The 20,169-nt window shown below is 55.1% G+C and overlaps 1 protein-coding gene across 1 annotated transcript; it reads right to left on the bottom strand.

The window, feature by feature from the left end:
* Positions 1-1,747: 1,747 nt before the first annotated feature.
* NCLIV_064790 (hypothetical protein) lies at positions 1,748-18,550 on the bottom strand (the record flags this gene model as incomplete). Its single annotated transcript, XM_003886030.1, has 26 exons — positions 1,748-2,044; positions 2,644-2,769; positions 3,236-3,370; positions 3,679-4,008; positions 4,796-4,877; positions 5,101-5,213; positions 5,646-5,716; positions 6,217-6,292; positions 6,710-6,927; positions 7,194-7,502; positions 8,025-8,101; positions 8,677-8,773; positions 9,209-9,323; positions 9,801-9,951; positions 10,273-10,322; positions 10,788-11,072; positions 11,484-11,709; positions 12,093-12,241; positions 12,491-12,703; positions 12,998-13,134; positions 13,571-13,846; positions 14,471-14,612; positions 15,057-15,329; positions 16,012-16,281; positions 16,939-17,180; positions 17,713-18,550. 26 exons carry the CDS (start codon positions 18,548-18,550, stop codon positions 1,748-1,750), a joined length of 5,298 nt encoding a protein of 1,765 aa, XP_003886079.1.
* Between the last annotated feature and the right edge of the window lie 1,619 nt (positions 18,551-20,169).

The raw sequence follows: 20,169 nt of genomic DNA, 5'->3' as shown, positions 1-20,169 counted from the left end.
GCAAACTCAAAGCTCAGCTTCTTTCTCTTTGGATGTCTATTTCTGGTTCGTTTTAAAACTTCTTTTTTGGATGTTGCGTGAGGCACACGGTCGAATTTAAATCTGGAAACGTTTCGGTTTCTACGCCTGATCACTCGTAGGGAAGATCTATTTCTCTTTCGGCCGAAACAACCATTTTGTCAACATAGAAAACGGTCCACTACAGTCACGAGATATCGTTTTACGGCAAGACACCGACATTCTCTTGCTTCTTCGTACGTTTTCCTGGCTGATAGGCGAGACAGATTGGCAGGTACAGCGACCAGTCGGCGTATTCATCCACAAGATTTTGCGGATGAGGCACACACGCGTGTACACGCAGATTTGCCAGCTATAAATATCTCCATGTACCGACAAAAACGCTGACACGATGCTAAACGCGAATGACATGCTGGCGTATACCCATGTGCCTCTACGCCTGTCCCTGTTTTGCTCAACACGGTGTTCCGGTTAGGAATCCGACTGCACTCCAGAGTCAGACATAGTCGCCATTCGCTTCTAGACAGCCTTTTGTTCGAAGTACCTAGCGGAAGTTAAAACGAGTTGTCCAAACACTCGGACTCAACCGGACATCAGCTGTATACATGCAGATGATTCCACCTCTACACACACGTGGCCGCGTCCATGAAGTACACACGTGTCTTGCTTTGCAAGGAAAAACAAGACAGGCGGAACGACACTCCTGGACAAGAAGTCATGACACGCGGTCAATCGCGCCAAAAAGCGTACGCTTGACTCCGTGCAAAGAGAGTCGGAACTCAAGCTCTGAATCCCGAGGCGAGGCCGCTCCACAGCGGAAATACGATGCGCCGTTCCTGCCGGGAATGCGCGCTGGAAACCGAAGATTCACCGGAGGCGACAAAGCCCCGCAAAGGAACGGTAAATTGGGAAAGAGACGAAGATTCCACTTGAACGTTTTGAGTCCCTTTTCGTCCTCTTTCCTCCCTTTTCCGCCTTCCTCTCGGTTCAACTGCCTCAAAACAGCCTCCTTTTCAGCTGTTAATCGAGTCTGTTCCCATGAACTCAGCAGGCGTAACCCGAGAAGACAGAGAGAGAACGCGAGCAAGAAGGGATATCTCATCGCTTTCATTCGCGGTTCGAATGCTTGTTCAAAAAAAAAGCTTGTCGCCCACTCGTTTCCGCGATTTCTCCCCCTCTGTCCTTTTCACCGGCAATAAGGCTCCCGTAGCGTCCTCTCCTAGCGTGCAGGACACTCCGCGAGACCAAGGCATTTCGGTACGAAACGCGAGACCAACGGGAGGCTGGCATTTGCGCGCAGCCCTCACGGATTTAATCCCCCCACAAAACACGCACCCCGCATTCTTGGTTAGCAGCGACATCACAGACCCCATCCCACCACCCGCGCTCTTCATTTGTCAGCAGAAAGCAGACTTTGGCGTCACTGATGAAGTAAAAAAAGCGACGGCGCTCTCTGGCTCGTCGCGTCCAGGAGGGCGCAACGGCCGAGAGGTGGAGCGCAGAGAGAGGGCACCCACCCCGTCGCTTGCCAGTTTTTCACACACGCGTGCCGCACAGAGGGAGTTTCTTCGTCTCTCTACGAACTGGTGGCTATGACGAAACGAGAAATTTCGAACCTCTCGACGTGCGCATACCCGGTTGGAAACGCGCCCTGTCGCGGGGAATCGCCGGCGGCGTCTCTGTAGGAAACATGTCGTTTCTGGGGGGAGCCGCGTTTCTCGTCTCAAACCTAGCATTCCTGTCCCCCGACTTGGTCTAGGGCCTGAAGGAACGGAAGAACGTTCACTTCTACAAACCCGTCCGGGTCTGATGGAGACTTGAGGAAGCCGTAGGTCGCCTGTGGCGGCAGCCTGCGGATGTGGAGGAGCTCTTCTTTGGCAATTACAAAATCGGCGACCAGTTGCTCGACTTTGTGGACGCGGTGAGTAAAGACAACCTGCCACGAATGGTCTTTCCGTAGTGTGAAGGTAACGTACAAATTCACCATCACATCTGGAGTCACGCTCGGAGACAACTTCGAGATGATCTGAAGGAGAGGGCAAGACAGACGAACGCAACAAGTTCTTTCACGCCGGAGACCGTCCAGATGCATGCGCAGACAGAGAGAATGACCGGGAAGGCGACATTCGGTGCATCGCCAGGATCGCGTGCAGCCTTCGCCCTATAAAAAAGGGCGTTCAGAGGCTTCATATCGACTGAGACACTTTGTACCTGTTTGCTCACTTGGAGTGCTGCAGCAGTGCTGACACTGCGCGTGTATATACAGACGCTTGTTGACTGCCTATCTATATACTCGAGCCGGGCTAATGCATTCGACTTCCTCTGACGAGAAGATTAGCCGGAGTTGAGTGAAATCCGTCTATTCGTGCCATGTGTGAAGCTGAGAAACGCTCACGCAAACACTCACTTCTACGTCTATTTTTCACATTGCGAGATCTCTCCCTTTATATATATATATATATATATATATAAAGGGAGAGATACTGCCACCATGAATATATTCACCAATAAATCGTGCATGGAGAAGCGAATGAGGCAGAAACCGGAAATAGATGCTTAGAAGTTTTTTATAGGAAGTAGATGGGCGCAGATGCCCAGCTACTGAACGGTGCGAACCGAACATACCTCACGGTCGAAAAGGACCGCATATTTGAAAGTTGCAGACGGGCAATAGCCCGACGTGGTCTTGTTCTTTTTGGATCTGCTCATTTTCTCGCGGATGGAATTGAACCAGAGCTGCACGTTCATTCTCTGCATGCCCCGCACCGAAACCGCAAACGGCAAGTGAATGCCTGCAAACACCACTCGTTTCCCTTTCCCCACTACATGTGTACTTGAATTGCATTAAAATCAAAGCTGACTTGTGATGTGCGTGCATTTCTTTCACACTCCGCGACGGAAACGGACAATGGAACACTCTCCCTCGTTCGCGCTGTTCCTTTTCGGCGGAGTCCTCCTTCCACCGATCTCTGAAATGCGTTTTCCCATACACACACGCTGATATCCGTACAGCCATCTCTCTGCCCATTTGTCCATTGATCTCCCTACCTTCATGCATGCATACATACATATATAGATACATATATATATATGTACATTTGCTTGTATGTACATGAGTATGTATACACATACATAAATAAGTATGATATTTGATATAGATCTCTTTACAGGTGTGAGTGTGGGCATTTGAGGTGAGGGTTTCGCCCCTGTCCCTTACCTTGGCTTGGACCAGGAGGGGCCCGGGATACTGGAGAGACTCCATGGCGTCTATGGCCTCTTTCACGTCTTCGACTCTCTTCTTCAGGGATGCCTCGTACTTCCGTTTCATGGCCGAAAGCTCCTCCTGTCTCCGCTGCAGAAGGAAAGGGTCCCGTCACGCTCCACCACAGCTCTTTGCGTCAAGTTTCTCACAGCCAAAACATGTATTTACGTTCGCCATCGTTCACGACGCGGGCAGGAAAACACCCCTCAGTGCCGCTTCAGCGCCCTTCCTAAGATCCTCTTCCACCTCCAGATTCTCTTCAACGGTCTGCCGAAAAAGACGGCCCGCGGCGTCTCGCACGGGCTCTCGTGTCCTCTGTTTTTCCCGCACGCTCTGAATTCAGTGCCCCAGTCTCTCTCTCGCGCGAGGGCGCGCTCCACGCGAGCCCAGCTGCCTACCAAGACGTGCCGCATGTAACTCCGGTGTTGTTTCCGGTCGAGAATGTCCTCGGCTATCCATTGCATGACGGCAAGCTGGTCAATGTTGTTCTGCACCATGTCGTCGATGACTCGCGCCGCGTGCTCCGTCATTTTGCAGCGGTCGTAGTCGGGGGGATCGCATGCAGCAAAGTGCTCAGCGAGCGCTTCCATTTCGCTGTGCAACTTCCGCCAATCCCGAGCCGTCAGCACTGGCGGCAACTTCCTTATCGCCTCTTGTAGGACGAAGCGAGGGTCGTACGCTTCCGGCGGAGTGTACCGAATGATAATCGACAGGAGACGGTGATTCTCCTGAACGCAGGACCAGGAAAAACCAGGTGTCTCGACGCTTGAATCCTGAAGGGAGACAACTTCCCAAGTTCTCTCGGAGGAAGAAACGCGCCTATCCATATACGTGACAAGAGGATGGAAACATGAACCAACATACACGACTCTGTCACAAGAACAAAGCACCACGCAGGCGCATGCTAATATCCCTCTATCAGCCCGTCGACCTGTCTATCCAGAGAAGCACACGCTTCTCCGTGTTGTGCGCAAATGACGCGGTGTTATCCGAGCAGTGCGGCAGACGCGGCTGAGAGTAGAAGGCTGTGGCACGATTGACGGACTTGTCCCTCCGTTTCACCTAGTCAACCCGAACATTCCGAGCAGGCATTCCTCGTCTCCAGACGTGGAACAACAGACCCTCGCTGCCCAGTTCGTGGTTTTTCGCAGACCACGCGCACTCGCACGACCTCGCATGCACCCCCGGCAGCGAGACAACCTGCCTTGTGCCGTTTCATTTTCGTGGAAATTCTTCTCTCACAACACGCAAAAGGACGGCGCTCATCCAGTCAGTAAACGGGTGCCAGGCCAACAAGAATCCGATCCGTCCTGTTTAGCAACTGGATGAACGCCTTTTGCGCTGAGGTTAGCCCCGATAAACTGCAGTTCTGCTAGGCCAATAAAAGGCCCAACGAGGCATGGGTCGAACTGTGGAGCGGCGAGGAGGGGAGAGTGTCTTGCTTCGAACTTCTCGAACGTTGTCTCGCACAGAAGTGTGCAGTGCAAAGCGCACAATCTGAGCTCTGCCGCGTACCTTGATGTGGGCGTGCTGTCTCAACGAGAACATCTGGGGAACTGGGGCATGTGTAATAGGATCGAAGACGATGTTCTTCTCCCTGAAAACCAGAAAAGACAACGAATGCCGAGACAACCACGGCCCCGCACAGAAGAAAACGCTTCTGCTTCTGCCGTCAAATATATATATATATATATACGTATATCTATGTACGCATATAAAAATCGCTTCATGCGCTCCCCTTCCGTCTCTTTACCTCTATTCTCGTTGGCTAGGTGGGGCACTGAGGCACGCGCTCTAGCTGCACGAAGGGTTTTGCTTACGTGATCAAGAATCGGTGGTTCATCCGGAACGTATGCCAAGTTTCCTCCTGGCGGCAGTGTTCCAGTTGGTCAGCGTCGAATGGCGGATTCCGCCCATCAGCGATCCTCCGCACCTGAGACAAAAACATGCACATGAAAGCACATCGTTCCCACTTGAACGCCTCATGCGTTGCCACCGCGATATTCACATCTACGTATTTATGTACTTATTCACCCACAGACGTTCACGACGGATCCTGGAGAGAGACCCGGACTACTCAAAAAGAGACACGCCTGCCTCTGTACATGCCTTCATCGCGACCACTGCTGCATCCACATACCATATATACATACGTAATACCTATACGTGTATATACAGGCATATGTGTATTCCTGTATATATATATATATATATATACCTATATATACATATATATACATATATATATGCATATACATACATATATATATATATATATACATATATATGTATGCATACACATATGAATATGTATGACTCTTTCAGTCTCTGGTGGGTCAGATGGCGTCGCAACAGACGCGCGTACGAGAGCAGCGAGGGGGTCGTGCGCAGACATGTTCAACTGCGGCTCGAACTTCCTGCACAGATTTGTCGCAGCTGCATGCAGAAGAGCGAAGAGAAAAAGGAGAGTCTCATTTCAGCTAGAGAAGATGGGCAGACACCCGCCTCAGACACGCCCGATGAGATTCCGAACCGCCCGCACCCGAAACGTGTTTTGCCGCTTCTCTTGATCTGGGTGCGCCTCCCCCCAAACGCAAGACAGCCGGGAGTGGATGTGCGAGGTGAACAAAGGTCGCCACACGGTCAGAATCCTGTTCGCGCATTCGAAGTCCTCGTGCGCATGCAAATTCCAAGAGGTGTATATATACCGTTGTCTATCTGGATAGATTCTCCAGGAGACACTTCACGGAGCCTCGGAGAAACGCGTCCTTTCCAGTCAGTTGCCTCCATTTGAAACAGCGTTTGCACGCAACGCGAAACGCTGAGCCTGCTCGGAGTCAGTCACTGATTCCAGCAAACGCTTATCGCGTTCAACCCAAGCAGCCAGAAAGAGAAGGTGAACTTGGGTGCCTGCAATTGGCGAAGAAACGACTCACTGCAGAGCATTTCCGATCGAAGCGTCACGTAGTGATCACTCAAGTCGTAGGGTGCTCGAAAGAGGTCCAGCGTCAGCTGCGAAGTCCGGCCAGCAGACAGATAAACGACGAGATGTAGACCCCGGCAGAATCCGAGTCAGAAGTCAGATTCGTTCTCTCTCCCATCGCTGATAGGCACAGCTCCCCTCTCGCGTGCTGTCACACGCCCCCCCAAGGTATCGTGAGACAGACCACACAAATTTTTTTGCTACCCGAGGGGAGCGGCCTGGGAATGCAAAAATGCCCTCCACGTCAGCCTCCGCCCGGTGCGAGATGCACATTCATTCGCACCCGTGAGTTATCGGATCACTTTTGTATGGGCCTTTCAACTACATCTGGTGCATATATATATATATATATCCACCGCGTTCACCCTCCGAAAACAGCGAATCTCAAATAGAGACAAAACGAAACGTTGGTTCTTGCGTGGACGGTTGCATATGCATGCTCGTACATCTACATCGAGTGTGTCTCGAATATCCGCCTGGAAGCGAACGGCCTGGGCGACGGCGGCCCAGACTTCCATTCCGATGGCGCGAATCATCATTGCGCTCGACATCTTATCCTCGCCCTCGTTGGTCCCCGTCGGCTTCGAGCAGAACTCGAGAAACCGAGCGCATGCTCGAAACTTCTCCACCACGTGAGGCGCCATCGAGGGGCATCCACAGCGATCTAAGCGAAAAAGGGAAAGCCAACAAAAAGCACCTCTCTCCGCAGGCGAATGACACGTAACAAAACGAAGAAACAACCCCCCTCTCCTCCTATATACATATTTAGATATGCAGGTGGGCACATAGGTATTCAAGTACGTCGATGGGAATACATGCAGATACCTGTGCACATGTGTTTCCATCCCGTTAACTGGTATATGTGAAAGTAGGCAAGGCACTCCAGAGGGTGTTCGCGCGTCTGGCGTGCGCGCGTGGAGGCAGCCTTACTTGCGTAGGCATTGGGAGCCTGGAACACGGGGATGATGAGTGCGTGGAGGAAGAGCTTGACGGCGGGGAGAGTGTAGCAGAAATCCATTCCGTATTTAAGCCAGTCGTAGTCGACGAGGAAACCGCGGTCATACACGCTGTGTGTGGCGTACTGCAACACCGCGCGAATGACTGGAGGCAGTGCGATGTTCGCGAAGCCGCCTCCGAGGCCAGAAATCAAGAACGTCTTCATCGTGTCCAAACCCTTGTGGAACTCGCGACGAATTTCATCTTTTGACGCCTTCGACGAAAGAGAACTCGCTGCAACACCTGCAACAACCAGGAACAAATCACGCATGCATATACACATATACATGCACACATTTATATATAGATATGTGCACATGGACATAAACGTAGTTATCTATATCCATATATATGCATAAGCAACTGTGGCTCAATGAAAGTTGTGGAGTGCATGTTAGTGGGTATATGGATTTGTGGGGCACCGGCGGTAAGGCATCTCGAGGTGAAGAGGTAGCAGCTTCTGAGATAAGAATCGCCGATGGGGGAGGCGCGGAAACGACCGGAGGCATGCAAGGTTGTAGAAACCCGAACTGAATGCCTCCCGCGATGAAACACGTGATGCGAGTGGCGAAAACGTCCTCTTGGCATACAGCATTCTCGAATCTCTTAAAAGCGCCTCCCGTCTTCATCTCTACATGTGCATACACGTGTGGATCGGCATCCGCAGTAATACCGAGAAAGAGCAGCAAACACAGTGACGAGGGTGAGATGGAATCTGCGAAAAATCACGACAGTTGCCTAGCAGCTGAACGCCCAAATGCGTACCGTTCTTGGCCATAACTTCCTCCGGAGAGAGCGAGAAGGTAACACTCTCGAGAGTGCCGAGCAAAGACGGAAGCGAACTGAAGACCGGAGAAAGGCACACGGCGTGTCAGAGAGTTGGCGCCTCGTTGGAACGCGCCTCTTCCAAAAGACGATGGCGAGCTAGGACACACCGCGTTACGGGGCTCGATCTGTTGGAGTAGACTCACGTCGATGCTGAGGGGTCGTGTAACCACGCAACAGAAGTAGAATCCGGTAACCAACAAGATCTACAGTCGTCAAACTCGTTGAGACAGCAAGGGGGACTCTCGCCTCTGCGCTCTCTTCCGCAAGGAGCTAACTTCGCGCGAAGATGCATGCACAGGGCAGAGATCCACACACACACGCACGCACACAGGCACACACACACACACAGGCACACACACACACACACAGGTACACACACACACACACAGGCACAGGCACGCACACAGATGCGCCTAAGTGCGCGCGGGGGGTCACCCGGTTGTATATCGAAGACGCTCACTTTTCGCTTAACCTTGGACTTAGTAAACCACCTGGGGATCACCGCTGATTTTGGACTCCGACGCATGCACACCACAAGATATCCATTCCTGTCCGTATCCACGCCCACGCTGCATGTTCCCCACTGTACCTGGGATTCGTCGTTTGGAACAGGAAGTGGGCGATGTGGAGAAGGTTCAAGTCGCGCAGGCAGAAGGCGCGGAGAAGTCGAAGGAGGGCCGAAGTCTCTGCGAGGCCAGACAGCCGTGCAAGGGGCAAGCAGAAAACGTGCAGGTGCGGAGTAACCATTGGGAAAGGCGACCCGCATTCGTTCCTTCAGTCGGGACGACGAACCAGGCACAGGGACGCGTTTTTGAGGGGAGGCGTGGTGCGCTGGACGCCTCGCTGCCTCAGGGACCGGGAGTAGCCTTCGTGTCCTTCGTTCTAACGACTTCCACTAAGGACGCGGTCCCCCTTCTGCTGTGGGCTGAGATGCGCCGAGAAACGCTAGTGACGGTGAAGGTGAATGGAAGAGCTATAGGCCTTTCACTGTCTCCTCTCGAGGTCGCTGAGGCACGTGCCAATGGCAGACTCGAGCGTTTCTGTCCTCCGTGCAGTTGGTGGCCAGCGAGATCGCACGGGTGCCAGGCGGCACGAGCGAACTGAGTTTGGAAATCACCTACCTGCGTGGAAGCAAGTGAAGAGAGAGTCTGCTTTCTCCGCCTCCTGTTTTGCCAGTCCGCGCATTAAAGCGGCCAGCAAATGCTTCACGCGGTCGTCTTCAATCTCGAGGTAGACCTGAAAACACACACGCACACTCGCCGCAGAAACAGGTCGGTCGGCCCCGACGGACACGCCCAGAGCGCGACGCGACACAGGGCGTCTGTCCGGCCTTCCACACGTTTAGAAACGCCCGCGCGGAGGATTCCTGAACGCTAGCTCTATGCAGAGCTCAGAGAGAGGTCGCCGGAAAGAACGCCTTCACCGCCGCCGCAGCGCACTGGAACTGTGCGAAACGCCCGCGTGTCGACCTCTCAGCAGAGAGCCAGCGGAAAAGATGCAAGAAAAGCGAGGTGGAGCGACGAGGTGTCTCGGCAGTTTGGACGGCTAGCAGATCAGGAAGGCATGCCCCTGCCTGATCCGTGGCCCGAGTCGAGGCTTGAAAGGCAAGAAGCCGAGGAAGCGTCGCGTCCCCGCACGACACGAGTCACCTAGACCACGCGCGCAGCGGTTGCGAGAAACGAAAGTGATGCGGCGTCTCGTGCTTGACGCTACCTTTTCGGCTAGCTCCGTCACCGCCTCGAGCTGCCAGGGCCGGTTGATGGCTCCAAAGAGTCTCAGCAAGTACGCAGGTTGCTGCTGGAGCGTCCACACCATCTGCTGAAATTCGTCGAGTTTTGTCAAAATGGCGGTTAACGCGCGCTTCCTGGGAGACAAAGCGGAAACAGACACGCGACTCGGGGCACCAGCTGCGACCGGTTTGCGCAGATGAGACGACCTGGCCCTCTCTCCCGAATTTCTCCGCGCGCCACGACCCCGCAAAGATGGTGGTGACTTCCCGCCTGCCAAAGAGTGCCTATCTCAGAACGCGCGCCGCCCAGAAGAAGTCCCAGACGCCCGCCGCGTCCGCTGGAGACGTTCTGGCCGTCTCTCTCTTCGGCCTCTCTCGCTGGGTCTCTGCACAGGTACCGGCCCCCTGCCCGCGACAGGAGAGAGGCACCGAGAAGACACCCCACAGGAGACCTACAGCATAATTCTGGGGTAGTCGAAGTCAACCTTCCCAACGATGGCGAGAGCCTGCAGGCACCCAACGGGCGGGAAAGTGCGTTGGACATGAGAAGCAGACTATGTAGAACGACGTGTTCACACGTGGTTTTAGATCCAAACAGAGAGATGCATATAAGGCCGCGTGTCGCACACTCGCAGATTCCAGGGTGGGATAATAGGCCGTGGTCTTATCTCTATACTCCACATCTTTACGGCCGGTCTTATTTATCCGTTGGTCGGGGAAGTGAGTCACTAGACGGATAGACGAAGGCACGTTTGATACGTCTTTTCACATACAAATTTGCACGCATACAGGTGACACATGCACGACTTGAAGGCGGGACGAAGCTGAAGAGACACATCCTGCAATACGCCCACACAAAATGTAGAGCGGGAGACAGGGAGATGGTGGCACAGATGCACAACAAGGCGAAGAGATTTAGATGAGTAAAACCTAACACAAAAGCAGTAAAGAGGGAACGGCGGGGTGTGTACCTGGTTTTGGAATGTCCCCTCGAGTTGTTCGAGTTCTTTTTCTCTCTCTCCCAGGCTGAGCACAAAGTCCAGCTCTCTGCCGAGGACGAGAATGACGTCATCTTCTAACTGCTCGATTTGTTCGACGCGGTTGTCGAACTCCTCCTGCTGAATCAGGTCTTGCATGTCTCGCCAGCTTACGCCTCCGCCCACGCCGTACGCGCCCTGGGCTTGGCTTGCCCCCATCTCGAAACTCGCCAGCGTCAACCTTGACAGAAAGGTTTGGATGGTCTTCTCCGAAAGCTCCTGGCAGACAAGCGGAACCGCGCAGGCGCCAGTGAGAAGAGAACAGCCAGCACCGAAACGAGGGGCACAAACTTTCATCAAGGACGTTCGCTGACACTCCCGCGTGCACCGCCTGGTCGTACAACGCTGAGCGAAACAACGAGTTTGTCGCAACCTAGAAATCCGAATTTGCAGCGCTCAAGAGCGGCTTGGGGCCCAAGTCATACGTACATACATCTACAACGTGAACGGCTTGACAATGTGAAGACAACCAAAGGTCCCACACGCAATTCCGTCAATCGGAATATATATATATATATATATAAATGTGTGCCAATATCTCGGTGCTCCCGTTTTTAGGGTGTTCAGGGAAAGACTTCGCTGCTTTCGCTGTTCCACTCGTCAGTTTCTTCTTGGCTGCGGTCAACGGACTTGATTGGACTTCGCGAGTTCGTCGCCTGCGGCGCCGCTCGCAGGGAGAAGTTCTCCGTTTCCGAAACCGAGGGAAAATCCTTCGTCTCCATTCTGGAACGCAATGTCTCCGAAATCTGCCCAGTGCGTGAGGACTGCTGCCGGCGCAAACTGGTACTTGCGCTTCGACCAGCCCGTTCCGAGACGGCCGCCGTTGATGACGCCAGCGGCGTAGACCTCGCCAGAGCTGCGAGAAAAACAAACCCGAAGAAAGCACGCGCTCAGAAAGCACGTAACGAGGAGGCACAAGAGGCGCCGGACGCGACAGCTGGACGTTTCAGACGGGGCGCGGGGCACACATCCCGCTGATACGCACCCCCCTCTAAGGGGTTGAAGCACATTCGAGTATAAGGCGACGGCTGTGTTGTCTGCGTTTCCCGGATCGAGGGTCAGCTGCGCGAGGAGAGGGCACAGTTCAGAAGACAAGTCCGGTGTTGACCGAGAACTTGAACAGTGTGTGTCGAGCTACGAGTTCCACGGTCTCAGCGGCAGAACTGCACAAAAGATACAGAAACGTCTCTATGTCAATCGACATTGAGACTCGGAAGTCTTCCAAAACGAGACGCTTACCACAGGACGAAGAACGACGCCTGGGGCCCCGTGGCAACCCACTGACAAACGTTCGGAAGACCCGCGATCATTTCAGGTCGATCGAGACGCTCCGCTTGCCTCTTTCCACACCCGGTTTGGTAAAGTTTGTTGTCGCCCCAGGCAAACACCTGTGGACGCACACGGCGAGTCGTGGAAACAAAAAGCTCTGCCAACCCTCGCCGGGTGATGCCGGAGACGAGAACGCGAAACGCGTTTTCCACGGGTGAGCGGAAAGAGACCGATGGGCGAAATCGTATTTACGAGGACAGCGACGACATGGTGATGCTTGCAGTGCACCCCGAGAAAGAACGGTTCCGTGGTCCACCTGGAAACGCGTCTCTCTGTGCACATCTGACAGACAGGTCCGTTTTTCTCACCTCTCCGGTTTCGGTTACTGCGAGGCTGTGGTGTTCGGCTGCGGCAATGCTTTTAACCTTCGGCACTCCTGACGGACTCTCGAGTTGCATGAAGATCCTGGGCGAATTGTAGTTTGTCGTGCTGCAGGTGTCTTCCTTCTTTCCCCAGATCCACAGGTCTCCGTCCATAGACAGCGCCAGCGAGTGACTCGCACCCGCAGCCACGCTTCTGATCTGCGGGACGAAAATCCACACAGAAATTTTGACGGAGCAGAAAAATACAAAAAAACGTGAAAAATCTACGCAGGCGCAAATGGACCCTGGTGCCCCCCAACGAGAAACGCACACCGGCTGAGGTTTATCGACGCCACAAAGAATTTTGGACCCATCGTTACTCATCCAGGGTCGGCGGCAACCGCCGACGCAGCCGTATACGCTTTCAGGATTTCTCGACATGCACGAGGTGGTTCAACCCACAGCTGCTGCTCGGCGGGCCGTCCAGCGTGAAGAGGACGGCGAGAAACGTACCCGGACACCTTTGGGAAAATCGCATTTTGTCGGTGCGTACGCATTCGCCGTGGTTCCGATTCCTAGACGGCCGTAGTAGCCAGCGCCCCACGCATAGCATTCGCCTCGAGCTGTTATAGCGAGGGCATGGCTCGTTCCTAGGAAACGGGAGCAGAGAAAAGGACTCCACGTACGACGCATCTCCCCGAGGCAGCCTCACGCGTTGACGTCACCGCGTTGATACAATTTCCTTGCGTGTACGCACAGAAGACTCACGACCTATGGACCCACACAAGGCGGTGTCCTGGAGCGAAAGCGGCGACGGGTGTCTTTTGTGTCGACAACGGGATATCCACACGCACACGTACAAACGACCAGTGGACACGGCTCCGCTGGAGTCCACCTACACCCGCGACTATCGACGTGTCTTCCTGGGTTTCAAATCCGAACCCGAAAGCCTAATCCTGCGCATTTGTGGATTTGCATACGTCCTTCTCTACACAGAAACGATCGTGTATCGGTGCAGGACTGTTCGCATGCCCCGCACTACACTGTCACTTTGGGCTGCAGAGCATTCTCTTGCACTGTGCGCACCTAACGAGCATGCGCAGACGGGGACCGAGAAAGGAACCTTTTGCGGAGTGAGAATGGACCCAGACGCGACGTCTTCGCCGAGGCCGAGCTTCCCGCTCTCTGCTGCGCCCCACGTCCAAAGGTCGCCGAACTCCGTTCCGGATTCGAGGGCGAGGGAGACAGTCTGTGCGCCGCCATTGCTTGTGATGCATGCGCTGTAGTCATCCCCACAAAAGACGTCGATAGCTTGCCGGAGGGCGGTAACGGCAGCCGGCTCGAACGAGGGCCTCAAGACTCCTACAAGCCCAAAGCCGCAAAGACAGAAAGCACACCAGAGGATGGCGAGACCCCCAGTCCCACTGCCTGCGGCGCAGTCTTCGCCGGCGCACAGAGAGAGACGCACTGCACGGATCGCCACACGCCGGACTCCAGGTTCGACGCAAAACGACCGACCGCACCGCCAATCTGACAAGAGGGGCAGTCGGTGCGCAGCACGAAAGGACCAGCGAGAAAACGCACGCAGGGAAGAACAAATTCGAAGGATTCACCGCGCTGGCAGCGCATGCACGCGAAGGGCGAGCGTGTGACCTCCGACCATCGCAGACGACGGCTCTCTGTCGGTTTGGGAAACACGACACAACGCGACCGAGGACGCGAATCTCGAACGCGGGAGACACGGCACAGCGGAAACAGGAGACGGGAGATGCTCATCAAGAAATGAACCGGCGGCCCTCCAACCCTGGAGTCAGACGGCCGACTGAAGAGTGTAGAACTGAGGGACGCGCGCAGCGGATACGTTTTGACGGGTGCCTCCGGGGCGTGGGCCAACGGAGGTGCTGGGCCGCTGCCTTAACACACATGTTCCAGAAAAGAAAGTGGTGCAAACAAAGAGTCACGAAAACGTCACTTGCCGAATCGTACCAAGTCCCAGCTGGCCGTCGTCGTTTGCGCCCCATGCGAAAACGTCGCCATACTGCGCAACGGCAAGACAGTGTTTGCTTCCGCACGCGATCCTGCGAATGGGTGTGCTGAAGCAGTCGAGCTTCACCGGCTCGTACTGGTCCTGAGAGAAAGGAGAGCGACAAACTCGAGCGATGAGCCTCTTGGAAACAAAGGGATGTGAAGGGGAGATACCTTCGAGTTAGGCCGTGGACAATGCGCCAACTCGCGTTTGGTACGAGGCGAAGGAAAACGCAGGAAAGGGCCCTTGGGGAAGACATCTCTGCAGTGAACGAAAGAAACAGGTATACCAAGATACACAGGTATCTCGATAAGAATCTATGCACATATAGGGAGATAAGTAGATCGATCAGCACGTGGACAGCGGTTTAAATCGATCTAAACTTACCTATATAAATGTAGATATATATATATATATAATATACATATGTAAGGGAGAGATGCCGAGGGCTGAGATGTCGACCGTGCGAGGAACCGCTGTACGTTGACAGAGGGGACAACAGCATAGAGACGTGGATACAGACCCCCTGGAAAACCGCAGTCTTACCTCTTCGACTTGTTCGCCAAGGCCCAGCTGTCCCTCGTCGTTGGACCCCCAGACCCAGACAGCGCCAGTGCCTGTGAGGGCAACGGTGTGGTTCTCCCCGCAGCCTAAACTCTGGAGGGTCCAGGCCGCTGCATTCGCGCCTGCGCCGCCTGCCGACTCGCCCAACACGTCGAAATCTGAATAGTCGCGTCTGAGGCGACTGACGCCGAGCATGGACTGAAGATCCGCGACGTACATGCGGTTCCGCAAGTCTGCCACGTACTTTGGGAAGGGCTGGAGGGGGAAAGTAAAGAGAAGAGGGAAGCGAAACTGGGACAGGAAGACAGCGGAGAGACATCTTCAGAGCACCGCACGAGAAAGGGGCGGATCGGGAACCACCGCCGGCCCACGTTTTTTTAAGGGGGAAAGGAAACCCGAAGGAAGACGCACTCGGGGGACCGACCGAAAACCTCTCGGGGCCAATGGACCGAGCACTGCTGCCGGGGGCAAAGAAGAGACAGAGGCAAAAGCAGGAAGGAGAACGGAGAGAAAAGAACGCAGCGCCTCGTCTGCGCCAGGAAAGGACCGAGACCACGCCTCTCGCTCAATCGCTCTCTGGAGTCAGCGCGGCGGTATCTCGCGTGTGAATCCCGAACGGCGTTGTGACGCTCCGGCACCCCGCGAGGCTCGCCAAGTCTCCCGCTAATCGACGTGCCCCTCGGGGAAACCTGTGGGAAGGTTGTCGAAGCACATCTGTTGATGTGGGGACGCATCCGCCACATATATGCGTGCCGGTACACAGACACGTCGGCGCGTGTGCGCGTCTCCGGAGAAGAAATGGAGAAGAGACGAGACGAGAGAACATGAATCTGCGTTTTACAGCAGAGGCTGCCTCAAATCGTGTGTGCCCCATCAAAAACGAATCGCCACGAGAGGGGTTTTCGCCGAGTCGCTCAAGTCTCCCGCTTGCGCCTACCTGGTTTTGTTGGTCGCCATGGCCGAGCCTGGAAGAGCCGCCCACGCCCCAAACGAGGAGATCCCCGCCCACAGTAACTGCTGCAGAATGGTACGGACCCGCTGCGACATTCAGCACGGCCACCTCGATATCGCTCAGGTGCTTTGGAACCGTCACCATGCCGCCGCCGCCGTCTTCGCCTTCCCCCAGCCCGAGTGCCAGGCCCGCGCCCCAGGCGAAAACCGTCCCCTTGTGAGTCAACGCGAGGGTATGGAATGTGCCGCAAGCAACCTGGGGCAGCACAGGGAAGCCGCGGAGAGACAGAAGGACGTCGAGCGAAACACCTGACCCAAGGAGCCGCGGTTCTCGAGCGCGCCGAGCGGAGACCACACGGACACCAAAAATGCCTCGAGGGCACAGCCGCAAAGAGGATATACGGCGTGGCGAAGGAAAAAGCGAAGCGTGCTAAAGAACATACCGCAAATGTGTGGCAATCTGGAGGGGATGTGACTAAAAACCACGATCGACATGATCTACGTAAGGACAGGCAATTCTGCGTCGGCCGATGCACGGATGGGGGGACCTCGACCCCACCTCGGGCCGCCCCTCCAGTCTCAGAAAAAACAATCCTCTAAGACAGGCACGTCCCCGGCCGCTGTGTCCCATCTGCCCGACAGGGTTTGCTCGACTAGAAACGAACGTGAGTACATCGGTGGGTAACGCGTAGCAAACCTAAGACGCATTAACTGAGTTGGAAAAAGCACAGGGTTGAACCGTGTAAACAGCATTGTATAATGATCCGTTACGACGACTACTGAGGGCGTTGGCTGCTGATACGAGGAAGGCGGGCGTATACCCCCGAGATCGCCGATGACCCTCCTGGGTCCTCAAGTCTTCTCCCCCTCTGCTGATCCCGCGACCTGTCTTGCTTGCACCTGAAAGGCTTACCTGAAGAACGGGGACTCCACCGAACCCTTCCACTTTCCTTGGGACGGGAATCTCGCCTTGGTCGCCATGGCCGAGACGCCCAAAGCCGCCGCTCCCCCACGTGTATAACACGCCTTGTCGGTCAATGCATGCACTGTGTGAGTCTCCAGCGCTCACAAAGACGACGTCTCGATCCAGGATGTAGTCCACTACTGCCGGAGACAGACTGCCCCTGTTGTGTCCGAGTCCGAGCCGTCCATTTCCTGTAGAGACACCGCGAGACACCTTGCACAAGTAGAAGACGACGAAAGGAGGCCTCAGACGTTTGCGATCAACCAAAACCGCGCGGCCGAGTGTGACGGTCCAACGCGTTGACCGATGCGGCATTCGACACAGCTGTCTTTCCTTCCTGCGCCTCTCTCCATCGCTGTCTGGGGAGAGTCTAGGAGTTGAGAGCCTCGACATGCGAAGCGGCGCATGCGTAAATCAGCTGGTCCTGCATTGCTGCTGCATGCAGTGCTGGACCTGGAGCGCAGGACGAGGGTCGCGCCCTCTTCCAGAAATCTCTCTCCCACCTTATGGTACTGCAGTGGAGTTCCCGCGATTCGCACACGAGGCACAAAACACCTTTTGCAAGACACGGTACGCTTCGCCCGCACAAAGGACAGTGACACGTGACACGTGGCCTGGCCTGAAATGTCTCTGGTTTTTGCGGTGCCGAAAAGTCGCACAGCACGGTCTACGCACCACCGAAGGCTCGCGATTCCGTGCATCTCCCGGTGTGCGCTTACTTACCGCCATGGCCCCAAGTCCAGAGAGTCCCGTCGCTCGTGCAGGCCATGCTGTGCTTCGCGCCTGCTGCACAGCAGGTGACGACGACGGGATCCGTCCCGCGTCTTCCTATTCCCAGGTTTTCCTTCTTTTTCCCTGATCCTTTTTCAGAGCCCAAAAGGACCCTGACCGGACTGTACGCGTCGGACGTGTCTCCCTGTCCAAGATTTCCGTAAGACCCGACTCCCCACGCATACAGGGCGCCCCCGTCGGACAGCGCAAGAGTGTGGTCCGCACCGCAGGAGATCCGCGCGATCTTGCATTTGTCGCGAAATCGGACTCGTGCAGGTTTGGGAGTGAACCAGGAAGGCCCGTCTTCTTGGCCGTCTCCCGCGTCGTCTCCTTGTTGCCGAGCACCGCCTTCCGCCTTGCTCTTCGGATACCCCAGACGGCCCCGGTTGCCCAAGCCAAAGGTGTAGACTTTGCCGCCTGACTGCTGCGCGCGTTTGACCAAGACAGCAGAGTTGTTAGTCCCGCAACTGACCTCGAAGACACCATGTCTGCTGAAAAAAGGCACGAGGCCGGGAAAGACGCGTTCCCGAGTCTCCACGCCCAAGCCCAGCACATTGTTGTAGTTCTTGCCCCAGGCGAGCAGCTGCGGCTGGTCGCCTTTGAGGCCGACAACGAGAGTGTGGTACAGGCCAAGCGCGACGCGTTTCACACTCGTGGGCCCGAGACGCGCAATGCGGTTGGCTGTCTCATCCTGCTCGTCCGCTGCAAGATTTGGCACGTACACGTCCGGTACCCCCGCGGAGTTTTGTACGGCCATCGCACCGAAAGGTGCGTATGGCTGGAGAGCCATCGTGTAGACAAGGAAAGGCAGGCTACGGTTTCGTCGGACTGCGGCCGAGAGATCGTCGCCTGCTGTGAGTCATGGCCGGGGGGAGAACCCCGTAGAAGAGAAACCAACGAGGGCCCGATAGTGCATGAACCAGGCATCAGGTGAGCTCTTCTGGGGATGCGTCAGAGCCCGCCAGGCCAGATTCATCCGCGGGCACCGCGATCCAGCGTGGAGGACGGCGAAAGAGTTGACACGGAAAGCCACAACAGCGACTCCACTGGGCTAACGTCACGCCCGTTTCCGTCATTGTCACGCGAGCAAAACGACCTGGAAACAATCCGCCGTCCACATAGCAAGTACCAAACGAGGAACGACAAGAAAGGCACCGGCACGCAAAAAGACGTCGGAAGCAGCTTGTGCAGCGACTCCCGTGGCCTGGAGAGGAAACACAGAGACAACCGCGCGATTTCTGCGGGTTTTAGGGTTTCGACATCTCTGTTTTTGGATTCAAAATCCAAGTGCCAGACGGCCACCCCCGGGATTGATGATGGCCACTCTGCGAAGTCCGCAGAGTCTGTCCTCTCTTGTCCTTCACGGACACAAGGAAACTCAGTACTCCTGGGTTTCAAAGCCCGCTAAAGAGATAACGGTCACAGATGTTCCTAGGCCACATCGCAAATGACGCGCATCGTGTCGAGAGCGTGGATTCACAGCCGTTCATCCCTGACTTGATCCGGCTACGATTGGTGAAAAACGCCCGTGGCGCTTCGGTGAAGCTATTCGAGATGCAGAAGAAGGGGGAAACGGGACCCGCCTCACTCTTCACTGTCGACCGCACGTGTAGAAAACGTTCCGGCAGGCGGTTTCACGGGTGACGAACGATCCGTCTAGCGTTTGCACAAAATCAGGTGACGACGGGAACGCACTGTAAGAGGAGATTTGAAGGCAATAAAAGCTCTCGCGAGTCCGGATAACGCGCTGATCCAGAGCTGGGACGTGCGGGGACAAACCAGAAGTGAGGCAGGACGGCTTGGTGGCGACGAACAAGAAGGAATTCCGGGTAAGACTGACGGTTCGAGGCGGCCCTGAGAGGAGACTGGAGTGAACTGGGCTGTCACACGAACTTGGTTGTCTACACTCGAAAGAAGGGGGGTACGAACTACAAGAGAGGAACGAAACTGCGCTCTTCAGTTCCACAGCCGCAAGGCACGGCAAGGTCGCCACAGCCAAGGCTGTTCTGTACATACAGCATGGCTCGGTAAGCTGGATTGGCTGGCTCGAGACCATTCGACCTCAAAAACTCCATCAGATCAAATTGAAGTCTGCCCTTCATATCGGCTCGTGTAAATGGATTACAAACAAGGAAATAAAGACGGTGTAGAGCCTTGAGAATGTCCAGGACGACGAGAAGTCAATTCCGTTCCCTGGTCATCCCATTGTGTGACCATGCATACATGTCTGAGAGCTCCGTCTTGACTTCAGCCAACTCTGATCCGCGTCACGGAATGGACCCGGTATCGCTGAAAAACTGGAGAGTTGAACCATTTCAGGCAAAACGTCATAGTAGCATACATCATAGAGACGAGGCATCAATGATTGTCAGATGCGGCATTTTCTGCCGGTTGCATGCTGCGGCGTTC

The sequence above is a fragment of the Neospora caninum genome, chromosome XII (genome assembly GCF_000208865.1).
Source record: "Neospora caninum Liverpool complete genome, chromosome XII".
Taxonomy (NCBI): domain Eukaryota; phylum Apicomplexa; class Conoidasida; order Eucoccidiorida; family Sarcocystidae; genus Neospora; species Neospora caninum.
This window is presented reverse-complemented; position numbering and strand designations above follow the sequence as displayed.